General features: G+C 48.1%; 1 protein-coding gene across 1 annotated transcript in view; it reads right to left on the reverse strand.

The window, feature by feature from the left end:
• The window catches only part of SMOC1 (SPARC related modular calcium binding 1), a 156,045-nt gene extending 141,964 nt beyond the window's left edge, over window positions 1-14,081 (reverse strand). Inside the window, 1 exon segment of the mRNA XM_047079746.1 lies at window positions 13,983-14,081. Coding sequence (XP_046935702.1) covers window positions 13,983-14,081 — 99 coding nt within the window.
• Window positions 14,082-15,701: the final 1,620 nt, after the last annotated feature.

Raw genomic sequence — 15,701 nt, forward strand, 5'->3', positions numbered from 1 at the left:
GATATGATAATGCCAACAGTCAGATGGCAAGAATGGTGAAGTTGCCACCTGTCCTGAGTTTGGGGCCACATGTTAATCGGTGAGCTGGCCAAAGGCAACTCAGAAATTCAATCCTCTACTGGCATTCAAACTATCTCCTCCCCTTGGCTGGACCTTTGCCACTTTCCCAAGTTCTCCAGGGCATCTTTAAATGCAAAAGTCACAGAGCAAGAAGGCAGGGATCTGGGTTCTGGCTCTGGCTCTGCCACACTGGTTGGCTGTGTGGGCTGAGGACAGGTCTCACCCCATGCATAAAAGCAAGGCGTCCCTGAGACTTCTTCCCACTGTAGGACTCAGCCATCAAGCTTACCTCATTTGGGGGGCCTTCTGGAATCCTCTTCATTTGGCCTATTTATCCTACCCTGGAAGTGTCCAAATTTTTCCTACGTTCCCTTTTTCCTATCAGCTCCTAATCTCAGAACATCTGTGCTCGTAGTCATTTAATCTCCCTATAATAGAGGAAGGAACTGATCCCACTGTAATAGGAGAGCTCCCCGTTTGCTGGGCTGTGACCATCAGTGCCCAGCACACTTCTCACCACACATCCTACCCCACCACTCTGCTGGTTCCAAATGCTACAAATCCTAAAGTGGACACTGTGCTTGCTGCCCTCACATCCCGCTCACTCCCCCACTTGTGCAGTCATGTGGTCAGGGGGACAGAAGAGGAAAAACCTGAACCCCAGCTCCAGAAATGGGTATACTGTCTCCTACCCTTCCACAGTAACCACCCTAAGGAACCTAGACCTAAGTCACGCACAGCACGGCAATCTCCCGGCAGAAGGGACTGGTGAAAAGAATGGGCATTCGATCCAATTTAGATGGATAAGCTAACAGCAAAAATTTTCTAACATCATCTAGGAATGAAGGTTGTCCCTTCTGTGAAAGGGCTACTTGAAGTCAATTCTCTCTTCTGTAGTCTAAAAAGTAGGATGTTTAGATAAGAAGTGTAGAATCATTGCAGCAATTCTGCCACCATGAAAATCCAGGCTTGAAATTAAACAGACAACACAAAAGGCAGAGGGGAGAAACAAAGACAACACAAAAGGCAGAGGGGAACGTCTGACAGCATTAATAAGCTGCTGAATCAAACCAATCCTGAAACCCACCTTGGACCTTCATTGGGTAAGCCAGTTCAAAACGTAGTTATCAGTTCTTTTAAACTCCTAACTGATGTGTACATACCGATGATCATACACAAAGCTGATCTACAATTACACTTTAAAGGCACTAGAGAGTAAAACCAGCTCATGCTCTTACTGCTTCTGCTAGAAACCAGGAAGATTCTCCTTCCTAGACCACCGACCAAGAACTCAGGGCAGAGTATCCCTCTCAGGGCTCTGCAGTCACACACAGCCTCCCTGTCAGGTCAGTGCTGAAAAGAGAACATTGGCACCTAAGCCGCTTTCTCTGTAGGCAACACCAGACCCAAGAGAGATCGCAATGCCACACAAAACTTAGAAGCCTTTTTCAGCTTAACCTGTTATTTGTCTAAAAATCAGTGATAACTCGGGACACCTGGGTGGCTCAGTCAGTTAAGCGTCTGACTCTTGTATTTTGGGTCAGGTCATGATCTCAAGTTTGTGAGTTTGATCCCCATGTCGGGCTCTGGGCTGACAGTGCAGAGCCTGCTTGGGATTCTCTTTCTCTCCCTCTCTCTCTGCCCCTCCCCCTCTCACTCTCTCTGTCTCTGTCTCAAAATAAGTAAATAAACATTTTTTAAAAATCAGTGACAACTCGGGGCGACTGGGTGGCTCAGTCAGTTGAGCGTCCAACTTCGGCTCAGGTCATGATCTCACAGTTTGTGAGTTGGGGCCCCATGTTGGGCTCTGTGCTGACAGCTCAGAGCCTGGAGCCTGCTTTGGATTCTGTGTCCCCCTCTCTCTCTGCTCTTCCCCCACTCGTGCTCTGTCTCTCTCTCTCCTTCAAAAATAAACACTTAAAAATTTTTTTTAAAAATCAGTGACAACTCCTAATAAATTAATGGATCCCCTGAATGATACTAATATCACAGATGTTTATATGCCTCCTGATGGAAGTGCACACCAACTCCTATGAAGTATACTTGCCAAAAAATATATCAAATCTGTATCTGATCAAGTCTCTAGATCTACCTATCACAGGACAAGAAATATAAGGGATAGAGGAACACGTTACACAACACTATGGGAATGCAGTCAATAAAATCTAGTATAGAAAACCCTAGAACAACCTATTGATTCAAAACTAAATTACAAATTAAAAGGAGACAGAGGGAAACTCACAGATTAAAAGAGATTTAAGATACGGATTAACCAATATGTGGACCTTCTTTGGATCTTGATGCAAACAAATACAAAACCATATCTAAGAGATAATCAGGGAGATTTCAATGTTGATTGGATTATATTATACAGGTTTCCCCTGCTATCTCAAAGTAGAGCCTTCCTATGAAACATCTCATAAACAGAAAAGGCAAAAAGTGAAGAAGCAATTACTAGTAATTTATGTGGAAAAGTTCTTCAGCATTCCCAGACCCAAAAAATAACCTCTCAGGCTTTTCTGATACCTTAGGACACATCGTGCTAACGGATGCACAGAATAAACTGAGATAAAGCAAGATGCTCACAGACAGAGTTCAAAGCTCTGGTGGCTTGATGCCGAGATGCTGAGTGTGGTTCCCGGGGAAGGAGCTGCACCCTGCCTCTAGAAGGGTTGGCTGCAAAACAAACGCTAAACGCTACTTTTGCTTTTTGCCTTCTTTTTGTGAGGACAAAAATCCCCCTGGGATTTCTGTCGGTTAGCAAAAACCGGTACCACTGCAAGTCTTTCAAAAAAGCAAAGTGGCCGAATGCCCACTGTCCAAATATGGGAAATACCTGTACTAAGCAATTAGTATTCTTTGGTTGTGATACGGTACTGTGGGTAGGTTTCTTTTAACATCTTTGTCTTTTACAGATAGATTTGAAAATATTTACAGATGATAAAAATATAATGTCTGGACTTGCAAAATAATCTGAACAGGAGCCTGGGGGGATGGGTGGAAGAAACGAGATTGGCCAGGAGTCGTGCGTTATTGAATCCGTGTGTACATTCTATGTATGGGATTCGTTATACTACTCTCTCCTCTTTGTGTATATTTGAAAGTCTTCATAATAAGGAAAAGTCTTTTTAAATGAATGGAACAAATCCAAAGATGAAAGAGAGTCCAAATTCTTTGCCAAAACCCTGCTCTCTTTTCCAGGATAGTCTGCTTACCCAAAGTAACACTTTTTATATAAAATTCCCCAAGTAATTACCTTGGATAAAATACTTTCAGGTGACACATCTTCTTTCCAAATATTATAGGGAATTTCTGAAATACGAGTGCTCTTTCCATAGGGTTACATAAAGAAGTTTAGTTCACAGAAAATACTATATAAAGCCCTATCAAATATTAAATCGATGACCAGTGTGATGGATTTCACACTGCTTGTGAATCTTTAGAAACTTATTCACCTTAATTTCTACAATCTTAGCAGGGGAAGACCTTTCTCATCCTGATCCCAAAGATGATAGAAACCATAAAGATGTAAAATTTAGTAGATTGAAACCACAGTCTTACCACAATGCATTTGCCAGACTTGACAGAAAAACAGATTAATATCCTTAGAATTAAAAAACAAACAAACAAAAAATCTCTTCCAAGTCAGCCAGTGAGGCAGGGAAAAAAATTACCACTGTTGTTTTTAAAATGAGCAAAAGATCTGGACAGATGATTCCCAAAAGAAAAGAAGTTAATGTAGGATTGCCAGATACAATGCAAGATACCCAATTAAATTTGAATTTCAGATGAACGACAAACAATTCCAGGGGCACCTGGGTGGCTTAGTCGGTTAAGCATCTGACTCTTGGTTTCGGCTCAGGTCACCATCTCATGGTTTGTGAGTTCAAGTCCCACATCAGGTTCTGTGGTGTTGGCATAGAGCTTGCTTGGAATTCTCTCTCTCTCTCTTTCTCTCTCTCCCTTTCTCTTTCTCCCTCTCTCTCTGCCCCTTGTGCACACATGTGTATGCTCTCTCTCTCTCTTTCAAAATAAATAAACATTTAAAAACAAACAATTCCAGGTAAATAATAAGTTTTTATTTGGGCCATACTTACACTAAAACATTATTTGTTATTTATCTGAATGCAAATTTCTGTAATTTATATTATTTTACATTATATTATTCAATTCCATTATTCAAATTTATGCAATTTACAATTTAGGTAATCCTATATTAGTATTTTTATTTGTCAACTCTGGCAGCCCTAAGCTAATGACCAGTAAATTTGAGAAAATGATCAACCTCATTTCCAATCATCCGGGGACAGCAAGGACAACAGGCAGAACAGCAGGAAGCACCAGCAGGGAGAAGGAACCACACAGGCACCAGGCCCTGGGCTGTGGGGAGGCGTGGCCTCAGGGCCCCGGGAGGGCAGGAGGGAGGTGGCCAGCAACACAAGGAGGCAGGGGAGGCTGTATGCTTGGTTCAATGTCCCTGAACATGTTCTTCAGGGGAAAGGAAAAGTGTGATCAGCACCCTGGAACAGAGGACCCCTTAGAGAAGCATCACTTTTATTATTTGCTCTTAAAACTTTGTTGTGATGTATCCAAATACATTTTTATCTTTTCTGGAAAACGTTATTATGTATCATGTAATGCATACAAAACAGAATTTAAAAACCCATGTACTTCCCTCCTACTTTAAAAATGGAAAACACTGGGGCACCTGGGTGGCTCAGCCGGTTAAACATCCAACTTCCGCTCAGGCCATGAACTCATGGGTTCGTGAGTTTGAGCCCTGCGTTGGGCTCTGGGCTGACAGCTCAGAGCTTGGAGCCTGCTTCGGATTCTGTGTCTCCCTCTCTCTCTGTTCCTCCCCCACTCGCACTCTGGTGCTCTCTCTCTCTCTCTCTTTCAAAATAAAGATTTTAAAAAATAAATAAAAAAAATTTTAAAAAAGGAAAACATTACCAATTCAACAGGAGCCTTCCATGTCCCCTCCAATGTGTCACTCACCCTCCTGGCCTCACACCTAAGTAATCACTAACCTGAGCTTCAAAGTTATCATTGCCCTTAATTTTCTCATGCGTTTTTTACATAGGCATGCACTCCTAAACAATGTATCATTTTTGCATGCTTTGTCCTTTATATAAATAGCATAATGTATGTGTTTTTGTACATTTTGCCTTTTTTCACTCAACATTTTGATGATGAAATCAATCCACAATAATGAGTATAGATCAGCCATTTTTGGTACTGTGTAGTATTCTACCCCTTGTATATACCATAATTCTAGTCTCCTGTTGAAGGGCATTTAGCTGGTTTCCAATTTTTTTATTGTTGCCAAACAATGCTGCTATGAACGTTCTTACACATGGGTCTTGGCATATGTTTAAGCACATTTCTCTAGGGCATATATTAGAGTAAAATTAAAAGGTCAGTGCTGCGAAGTGATCGTGCAAATTTATATTCCCACCAGCAGCAATAAGTACATTTTATACCTATGTCCTGCTAAGGTTAATTGGAAACTCTCCTTTAAAGCAGATTGAGTTCAAAGTCTGCTGAAAATGAATAGGAGGCCTGGTCTTAGTAGTTACGAAACCTGAAAATCAGCCCCAAATGAGCACAGACTGACTGTCAGATGTATACTGAATCCAAGGGGATTTGGGCTGCATTGAGACAGGTTTGGAACTTTTTTAAAATCACGCATGTTTTCATCTTTATTATTGTCCTCTAAGATTAAAAAATGCTCATTATAAACAAAACTAGTTAAATAATTCCTAAAACACATCTCATAGAAATGTAACATCTCTATGATGGTCACCGTTAGCCACATGACTTACAATCTATGTGATTTTTTTTTAATTTTTTTTTTTAACATTTATTTATTTTTGAGACAGAGAGAGACAGAGCATGAATGGGGGAGGGGCAGAGAGAGAGGGAGACACAGAATCTGAAGCAGGCTCCAGGCTCTGAGCCATCAGCCCAGAGCCCAACAAGGGGCTCGAACTCATGGACCGCGAGATAGTGACCTGAGCTGAAGTTGGACGCTTAACCGACTGAGCCACCCAGGCACCCCTTATGTGATTTTTTTATACACAAACCAACTTTTTTTTTTTTTTTTTTGCACAAACAGGATCAAATATTCTGATTTGCAGTTTACTTTTTCTACTGTTCAATATATCTTTTCGGGGAAAGAAACAATCTACATTTATTGAAAATTCTACTATTCAATGAACATTTGCCAAGCACATGTTCTTGGGCAGGATGGAGTCTATAAAGAAAATTAAACAACTCCACCATTAAGAGACTCCCACTCTAAAAGGAAAGAAACAAATACACGTGGATCGTTGTAATGGGACCCTGTTTATCAAGCACCTTGTGTAAGCCAGGAACTATATTTGACCCTTAATGAATGTGGTAAGCAGAAAAATGGCCCCCCAAAGATGCCCATGTCCTAGGCTTAATAATGGTATGTTACATGGCAAAGAGCAATCAAGATTGCTAATCAGCTAACCTTAAGATAAGGAGAACATCTGGACTCTGGATTGCACCAGGGACCCAGTGCAATCAATTGTAAGAGTCCTTGGGTGGGGAGGAGGGAAGCAGAAGAGTCACAACCAGAGAAATGGAAGCATGGAAAAGACTTGGGTCATCTATTGCTGGATTTGAAGATAGAAGGGGCTATGAGCCAAGGAATGCAGGCACTTTCCAGAAGCTGGAAAAGGCAATAAAATGAATTCTCTCCCCTACAGCCTCCAGAAAGAACTCAGCTCTGCTGCTTTTTTAGCCCATTGAGGCCCACGTCAGACTTCCGAGCTCCAGAAATGAGTGTTACTTAAGCCAACGTCTGTGGTATTTGTGACATCCCACTAAGCATCCTCCCTGCCCCCCTTGGACATAGATGCTATGGCCTCCACAGGACAAATCAGGAAACTGAGGACCCAGGAAGTTAAATTACTAACTCGGGATCACAGTGGCAGAGCCAGAGTCAAACTTGGGTCTGTCTACCTTCAAAGCCCACCCTGAGGCTGCCGCACCACCTTCCTGCATGTGGCCGGCTGCAACACAAGGCAGATGGGGACACGCACTGCCCCTGGGGAAAGCAAAGTGCAGGGTGCATACAGAACTCTGCTTGGGGCCAGCCTGGGAGGGCTGTGTGGAGCCCTTTGAGCCTTTCAAATGACAGGCAGAATTTTGACAGACAGAGATGGGAAGGAAAGGAAAGGTTAGGAAATGCAATGGAGCTCGGTGAGGCCGCACTTTGGGACACGTGGTAGTATCCAGCAGGACGCGAGGCTGGGCACGATGGCTAGAGACCGATACGCTTCCTGCGGGATAGCCACTAGCCATCTGTGGCTAGGAACATTAAAATTTAAATTAACTGATACCAAGTTAATTAAAAGTTCAGTTCCTCAGTTGTGCTAACCACATTTAAAACTTCAACGGGGGCGCCTGGGTGGCTCAGTCGGTTAAGCGTCCTACTTCAGCTCAGGTCACGATCTTGCAGTCCGTGAGTCCGAGCCCCGCGTCGGGCTCTGTGCTGACAGCCCAGAGCCTGGAGCCTGCTTCCGATTCTGTGTCTCCCTCTCTCTCTGTCCCTCCCCCATTCATGCTCTGTCTCTCTGTCTCAAAAATAAATAAACATTAAAAAAAAAAATTTTAAAACTTCAACAGCCACATGTGTCTAATATTGGACAGTGTGGATACAGAACATTACCATCCTGGCAAAAAGGTCTACTGGGCAGGGCTGCTGACAGTGGGAAGTCCTTGTGTCCGAGCTGGTCAGTGGCACTGTCCCCTTGAGGGAACGATTCGTGGGCTGCCACAACACTCTCCACCTCACCCCTCGACTTACTATCTTATTTTGTGCCCTCTCCCCAGAAGCTCTGCAGACTTCTTCAAGAACAGATACACAATAAACATCCACAAACCTACTTAAAACTCCCAGCACTGTCCTACAGATCCTTATCTGGTCCTAAAAATAAACTATTCTGGGAAGTAGGTCCAGTTTTTCTCCACTGTCAATACTTGAAAAAAAAAAAAAAAAAGAACATTCAGCCCTTTTCTGAATCAGATCCACGCTGCCCTGTGAAATGGTTTTTAAGGAGGAGGGACAGAGCCACTCACATGTGTGGTGTATTTGTCAGGTTACAAAGCACCTGACACATTGCCTGCCCAACCCCCCCAACCTCATTCAGTACTGTCCTCCCCAATCAGGGGAGGGGCTGTACCGAAGCTCCAGCTTCCCCCCCACCCCCCCCCACCCCCACCCCAGGGGCCTTTCCTGTTCCGCAGAGGCTGCCCCATTCTGGTTCCCAAAAAAAGGAGGCTGAAATCTACATCTGGAAAGTACGCAGGGCTCCACACCTAACAAGCTTAGATTTCTGCCAAAGGTAAGATTATTTTGTGATCTAGCAATTGAGTTTAGAATGATGTCAGATGCAAAGGGAAATCCAATTAATTGCCATAATGACCTATGTTGCTTTGGGGTCTTTATGGGGCTGTTGGGAGTGTTCTTGGAGATCCGATTTTCCTATCCCCTCAGCGACTCTGGATGCGTGCAGAGCATGTATGTACAATGCTAACCCTGTTTGGCAGGCCTCGCAAGCAGCTCTGATCGATTTCTCATCCGCAACTCAACCCTTGTCCTCTCCCAAACAGCCTCGCAGTGACAAACGAGGAAGGAGGGAGACTCCACACAGACATTCCCTCCCCTCCAACAACCACCACCCCCCCCCCCACCCCGCCAGCAATGCCAGGAACTTGGCTGCTTAAACAATAGATCTCTATGTGGTCGGGAGAGAAAGGGTGCCCTGTACCTGCTAAGCAGGGCCATGCCCCCCCTCCCCCAGCCTCTGCCAGGGGGGTGAGGGAGGAGGCCAGAATGCAGACAGGCATCAAACCAGAAACACGCCTCCCTAGCCCTCCACTGGCAAGTAAGGCTTCTGACCGAAGCATCAGCTAGTGAATTTTCTCCTCTGCGGGGCTAAGGACTCAAGATGTACAGGGGTGACCCCCCTGAGCAAGGGAGAGGGAAGACTGCCCACTGCCGACTCAGCCTTACAAATGAGCCCTTTGGCCAGCTGATGGAGATGTTGATGCCAGGGCCTGGGCCTGCTCTGGGTCTAACCGGCCAAAAATTGAAACGAAAGCCAATAATCACTCCCCAGTGTGGTATTTTAGGTAGGGCCATGCACATCTGGAGTGATGGGGCGGGGGGGGGGGGGTGCGGTGGAACAGAAGGAGGCAAGATAGGAGTTCCTAGTCTGGGAACTTTTTGTTTGTTTGTCTGATCACAGGTGCCAAGAATTGAATGAATCATAAAGTTTGGTTCATGACACTCAGCACTGGTCTACACAGGGACCACTTTCATCTTTCATTTAATCAGCCACTCCTCTTTACTAATGGACAAATTCCTTCAAACCCATCCTTCCCTCCCCCTAAAGGTAGCCTACTGACACTAACTTACACTCACTGTGTGGTTTCCCCAGCCATACGGTTTCCAACCCCTTGCTCCCCCTAACTTCACCCGGAGCCCCATGTCCAGCATTGCCTTGCTTTTCTTTTCATAGAGCAGTATTGTAGCTCTAAGTATTCTAAGAGATTTTTTTCCCTTGAATTTTAGCTCTTTTTGAGCTTACGAAACATAACATGTTCCATCTTTTGGTATATTTTACTTTCATGTCATATTCCCAAGGTTCGTCCATAGTTTTGTACATCACTGTTGCTCATTTGTTTTGCCTTAGCGTAATTCTCCACTGTGTGTGGGCATCAGTTCATCTGTCCTCCAACTCATGGGCATCTGGGCTTTTTCCAGGCTTATAGCGTTATGAAGAAGGTTAAAAATGTCCCCTTCTGGACACGAGTTTCTCTTGGGCATATGTACCTAGGAGTGGAATTGCTGGGCCCTAAGAAATGGGAATTTCAACCCTGGGAGATAATGAGATAATATCAAAGTGCTTTCCACTTGATAACATTTCCTATAGTTTCTAAGATGATTATTTCCTCTTCCTGTCCTTCTCAATTTGATTTCTTTAAATTTCCCATGTCAGCTCTATCAAAATGTTTCTGTCGTGTTCTTTGCCTACCACATGAGTAGCATCTTGGATAAATCCTCCACGTGGGAAAGAAAGGTTCCTGTCAGGCACACAAGTAATAAGAAGGGTGTCTACACAGACACAAGGACCCACCCGGTCCAGACACCGAGACAGACTAGTCAAATGGAAGGGAATGGTCTAGAAGCTGCTTCACATTTGGCAAATGGAAGATAGAAAAGAGAATGAGGGTGCAGCCAAAGCCTGTCCCCCATCCAAGTTTGTTTGCTCAGTCTCTCCTCCCCCAAACCTCCCATATCCACCACACTTACTAATTTTTAAACAAAGCACAAAAGCCTACAAATGGGGGGAAATGATTTGTGAAGTAACCAATTTCAGGTTTCAATGAGAGCAAGGCAAAAGTTGGTTCACCCAAGTGAACCAGATACAGGAGTCGGTCGAAGGTAAGAGTGACCGATTCTCACCAAAAGGCGGTCTACGGTAAAGTGCCTGAAGAGTCGCGCAGGAGTCAGGTTTTGAAGGTCAAAACAAGCCAGCGAGGGCAGAGAGAACAAATAATATACGTAAAACAACTAAGAAATCAAATTCCTTGCTCAGGCTTCTTGACCTTCCCATTTTTTTTTCCTATTTTCAAACTTCTTAAATCTACTTCCTGCCTCCAGTCATGCTAAGCGCTAAGAAAGTGGAACCCGTAGAATGCTGTTAAACATGCACTATCTGAATGTATTTGTTTTTTCCATCAACACCACCAGAGTCCATCCCCACCAGGCACTTGGCCCTGTGCTGAGCTCTGGGGATGCACCGGCAGAGAAGATGGGCCCAGTTCCCGCCCTCACCCAGCTCCTGGTCTTCCAGGGCAGACAGAGGCTTAGACAAAGACAGGCAGTTGACTTGGCCTGACCATCAGCCAAACTCTCTCAGCCTGGGAGAGCCCCTCCCCCATCCCATCCTGCCCTGAAACATTTTCAGTAAATTGTACAGGATTAAAGAAATGGCTGCCTCCTTGGTAATTAAAAGGATCCTGACCAGCGTCCCAGGTAGCCAAGGGGCTGCTCAGAAGTCAGAGACCAAAAAATCAGGTGCTTCCTACATAATAGCCTCCAATCTGATACTTGATAGCTGTCGGTTTCCAGAGTCAAACAAATGTCAGGAATTTTATGAAGGCAGGAAGCACATAAGGGAACAAGGATTGGGGTCTAGGCCTCGAGGGAGCTCAATTAGTGAGCCAGATAAAGTTAAACCCAAAGGGCATGCTCTCGGTTTCCTAGAAAGCCAGCTGGAAAAGATGCCAATCCTTAAGCCTCTGTCACTCAAAAGATTAACAGAAGAGACCCAGGGGTGCCCAAGGGAATACTGCAACAAGCCAGATGTTTCTGCTCCTCCTGTGATACTGCCACTAGCAACCAGAGCCACACCTCTCAGGCCACCGAGAAGCCACAGAGGGGAGCTGGCGACTTTGGGGCTAGGTTGAAACTCAAAGACATCACCCTTTAGCGATTCGGACACCAAGAAATGCTATCAGCATGTTCTTACAGACTCCCCTGCTGCCTCTGGGCTCAGTGTTGTCTCACTGAGCCATCTCCTCCTCTAACAGGAAGGGCACCACGAGCAGGAGAGCACTCCCTGAGCACTCCCTGAGCACTCCCTGCAGCTGCTCCGTGGCAGGGAAAGCACGCCACCTGTAAATCCATAAAAAACTGGGATTTGGTTTCCAGAACTACATATGCACCACGAGTGTTTCAAGCCAGCCATTGAGCTTCCCCGAGACTCACTTGCAAAAAGGGCACTAAAAAGACTCACCTTCTTGTTCTTACAAGCGTAAGCCATCATGGAAGGTGCCAGCCCCAGCGTTCCTAAATGACAGCTCTTATTGTTGTCCATAAATGAACCCAAGTAACCACACGATCAAAACAACAGCTTCCCCTTGGTACTTTCTAAACGTGTGTGTGTGTGTGTGTGTGTGTGTGTGTGTGTGTGTGTGTGTGACAGAGAGAGAGAGAGAGAGAGAGAGAGAGAGAGAGAAAGAGAAAGAGACAGAGAATGCAGCTGGGATACACATAAGCCTATTTACAGTTCTTGCTTTGTTTCATCATGCCTATCAAATTCTTAAACTAAAGAAGCTGGAGGGAAACCTAACCAATGTCCCTATTTTCCCCTGAAGTCCCTAGCTTTCCCCTAAAAGTTGCTTCCTCCAATTTCAGAAGGCAGTTCTAGAAGGAAAGCCATATGGCTTGAGATGCTAGACATGCCCAGCAGCAAACCAGCCCCCCACCATTTGTCTCCGGGCCTCTCATGTGGGCGGGCATCCAGATTTCAGTCGGGGCGCTCTGCTCTGCGTCTCTGTCTTGACTGTTCCTAATTATTGGAGGGAACGCTGTGGCTCTCCTGACCTCGGAGTTTAAGAGCTGCGAGCCCTAATATCAAACCAAGCAGCTTCATTTAAAAGGCATCCTCATCTGCATCCATAAAAGTCCCTCCCGGAGCCCTTACTTGCCCCAGCTTCGGGAATGCCTGCTGTCGAGGATTTATGACACGCCCTGGATCTAATCTGCCGCACCTTAACTGCTGCTGTTGCACATCTGGTCATAAAAGCAAGGGCCGGCCCAACACGGGGACAAACACTTTTCTTTCCTAAGTGGCTGCAAATCTGATCTCACAGTGATAGCTGGGCTCCCCACCTCAGCAAGCCAGCATCTGGGCAGTCATTAAAGCTTGTCAACCTTTGCAAGGCTTTTTTTCCTCCACACACGACAGCTATAAAGATGATTCTCATACAGCAAGAGTTACGAATAAAGAACCTGCAATCTGAACAGGTGGGAAGGGGGCTAGGCCCGGAGATATCCAGGAAAGCACGCGCTGGTCAAGGAGCCAACCTTATTTTCACAAAGATCCCGGCTACTTGCACACGGACACTCAGGCTACCCGTGGAGGCAAGCGGCTATCCCGAGAGACCGCCCTGACATACACTGCTTTTTGGCCAGAGATCGCCTGGATTAAGTTTGATCAAATGAGCCGCCGGGTTTAATAGTACATTTTTTAAGGCAACGGAATCCATCATTAGACCAACTGGGGGGAGAGGGGGGCAATAATCGAGGCCAGAAATGAACACAATGCGGTCAGTTCCAGGAGATTCTACAATGCCCTGGGCAGCCTGTCCTGTGCACAGAATTGGCACGTTTCGTATCGTTCAGAGACTCCAATCAGACCAAGGTTCAACAAGTAGTTCAACCTCCCAGCCTCGCAGCCAGGGGAAGAGACTCGAACACTGCGCGGCTCCTCTCCACAGCCGCCGCCCCCCCCCCCCCCCCGCGCCTCCACCCCTCCTCCCGGGCTGTGCCCAGCAGGAGGGAACATTAAAATTATCTGCTGTGGGTTTTACGAGCAGCGATCGCTTTTTAAAACAACAACAACACAAGGTCCTTGTGTGGCTCTCGGGTAACCTAAAACTCTGCAGTCAGAGCTGCCCCCCCCCCCCCCCCCGCCGCCTGCCAAGAACGCCAGCGCTCTGGGACCCGGACCGGGCGCAGCGTGAGACCACAGGGCAGCCGACTGGAGCGGAGAGCGAGCCTCTTTCGGACGCAGGAGGCACCCGCTCGGAGCAAAATGCCCTGGGAGAAGAGACCGGGAAAGAAAACCCACCAGTGACAGTTCGGAGGGAGGCGGGAGGCAGAGTCGGCGCTGCAAGAAAGGATGGGGGTGGGGGAGAACGGGAGAAATTTTTATTTCAGCAACTTCGCCCAGAAGCCCGCGATGACTAGGTGGTAGGTGGGGGGGGGGGGGGCGGGGGCGATACCTCCTTCCCCCTCCCCCAGCCCCGAGGGTCGTGGGCCGGGGACCTCAGTCTCCCTCCGCAGGTGGGCGCGCGGCCGGGGGCGCACTTACCCTGGGGCCCGTGGTGCGGTGGCCGCGAGCCGGGGACAGCTGCACCAACACGAGCAGCAAGTGGGGCGTGAGCAGACGGGCGCAGCGCGCGGGCAGCATGGTGCCAGCCGGGCCGGGCAGCCGGCTGCGGGCGGGGGGCGCGGGCTCCGCGGGGCGCACGGCCGCGCCTGCCTTCCTGCCTTCCTTCCCTCGGGGGCCCTCGCGGCGGCGGGGCGGCGGGGCGGCGGGGGCGGCGGGGCGGCGGGGCTGGCGGGGCTGCGCTCAGAGCGCGCGGTCATGAACCGCCCGGGAGGGGAGCTGAAGCGCGAGCGTGTGCCCTGCGCGCAGCGCTCGCTCGCTCGGCTCGGCCGGGCCGCGGCGGCAGCAGGTTGGACGCCAGAGCGCGGGCCATGGGAATTCCCGTTATAAACCCCCGGGAGGGGCGGGGCGGAGCCCGGCGGCCCTGATTGACGGGCCGAGGGGCCCGTAGCAGCCGTCCCTTTGGCAGGTGAAAGCCAATGAGAGAGCGTGAAAAGGGGCGGCTTGCGGTCAACCCCACTGAGGAGCGACACCCGCTTGCTGTGCCAGAGTGGGCTCCCGGAGAGGCTGGGAGGGAGAGGAACTTTCTCTCGGCCCTTCTGTCTGAGGCAGCCTCGGAGAGCTCCGGCAGCCCCAACTCCCAGAATGCCCACCCGGCTAAAAATCATGCCTTAAGCACGTGTAGTTTTCATCATAAGCCCACGAGTTGTCACAACAGGCCTGTAAAATAAGCAGGAAAAATACTCCTAGCCCCCTTTTTCTGATGAGGATACTAGGGCGCAGAGGAGCTGAGAAATCTGCTTCCCCGCCGCATCAACACCAAGAACAACCGAGAAGGTGGCCCACGCAGGCCAGGCTGTGACTTGGCGTTGGGAGTGGGGAATGGGTGCATTCATTTGTTTCAGAGAAGCTTCGAGGGGGGTGACACCCCAAGTCCTACAGCATTTTCCCCCAGAGAAGTGTCGAGGATATTAGGTGAAGTGGGTCCTAGGCGTCTGCCCGCTGGGGAGGGCCCCAGTGGGTATGGGGTAATGCCCACCTGTGGCCCTGTGGTGGCTCCAGGCCTCCTGGCTCCCCACCTTGGACTGGAGGGCCAAGGGGCAGCCACTCTGTGGCCTAGGAGTCCTGAAGGAGGAAGTCAGAGGAGGGCTCTTCTGTGGGGGAGCAGAAGAAAAAAGTATTGACGGGGAGGGGTCTGTGGGGGCAAAGACCCCACGGCTGGGTCAGAGTGGGGAGAGGAGACCTCTCCTGGGTGCCCAGCCCACTGGGAGATAATAGCACAACACAGGGTCCAGCGGATGTTGGAGGGCTCTCCCCAGGGTGGTCCCCAAAGGGCCATCTTGGGAACAGTCCCAGCTGCTTCACACCAGCTCCTCGAATGGAGCCTGATGATCCACTACCCTCAACCCAAGAGAACCCCGGTTTCTCTTTTTGTGTGGAGTACAACCCTTAGTGTTCACTTCCATTGGTATAGACCACTCCGTTCACGAGGAGGGAATCTTTTCTCTAACCAGACAGGAAGCGGCACCACCAGAGCTTAACTCCTCCTCCCTGTCTGCGCCTAGAGGTCCTAACAAGGGTCAGCTCTGCTCCCTTACACCTTCTCTCCCGGACTGTGTGAACATGCTTCCCGTCCAGCTCCTGCGTTCAGTTTTGCCCATTCCCCTTGCCTGCCCCCATCCAGCCTCCACCCTGCATCCT

The sequence above is a fragment of the Lynx rufus genome, unplaced genomic scaffold (assembly GCF_022079265.1).
Source record: "Lynx rufus isolate CCGP_SWC_20201006 ecotype Redwood Valley unplaced genomic scaffold, mLynRuf1.p SCAF_17, whole genome shotgun sequence".
Taxonomy (NCBI): Eukaryota; Metazoa; Chordata; class Mammalia; order Carnivora; family Felidae; genus Lynx; species Lynx rufus.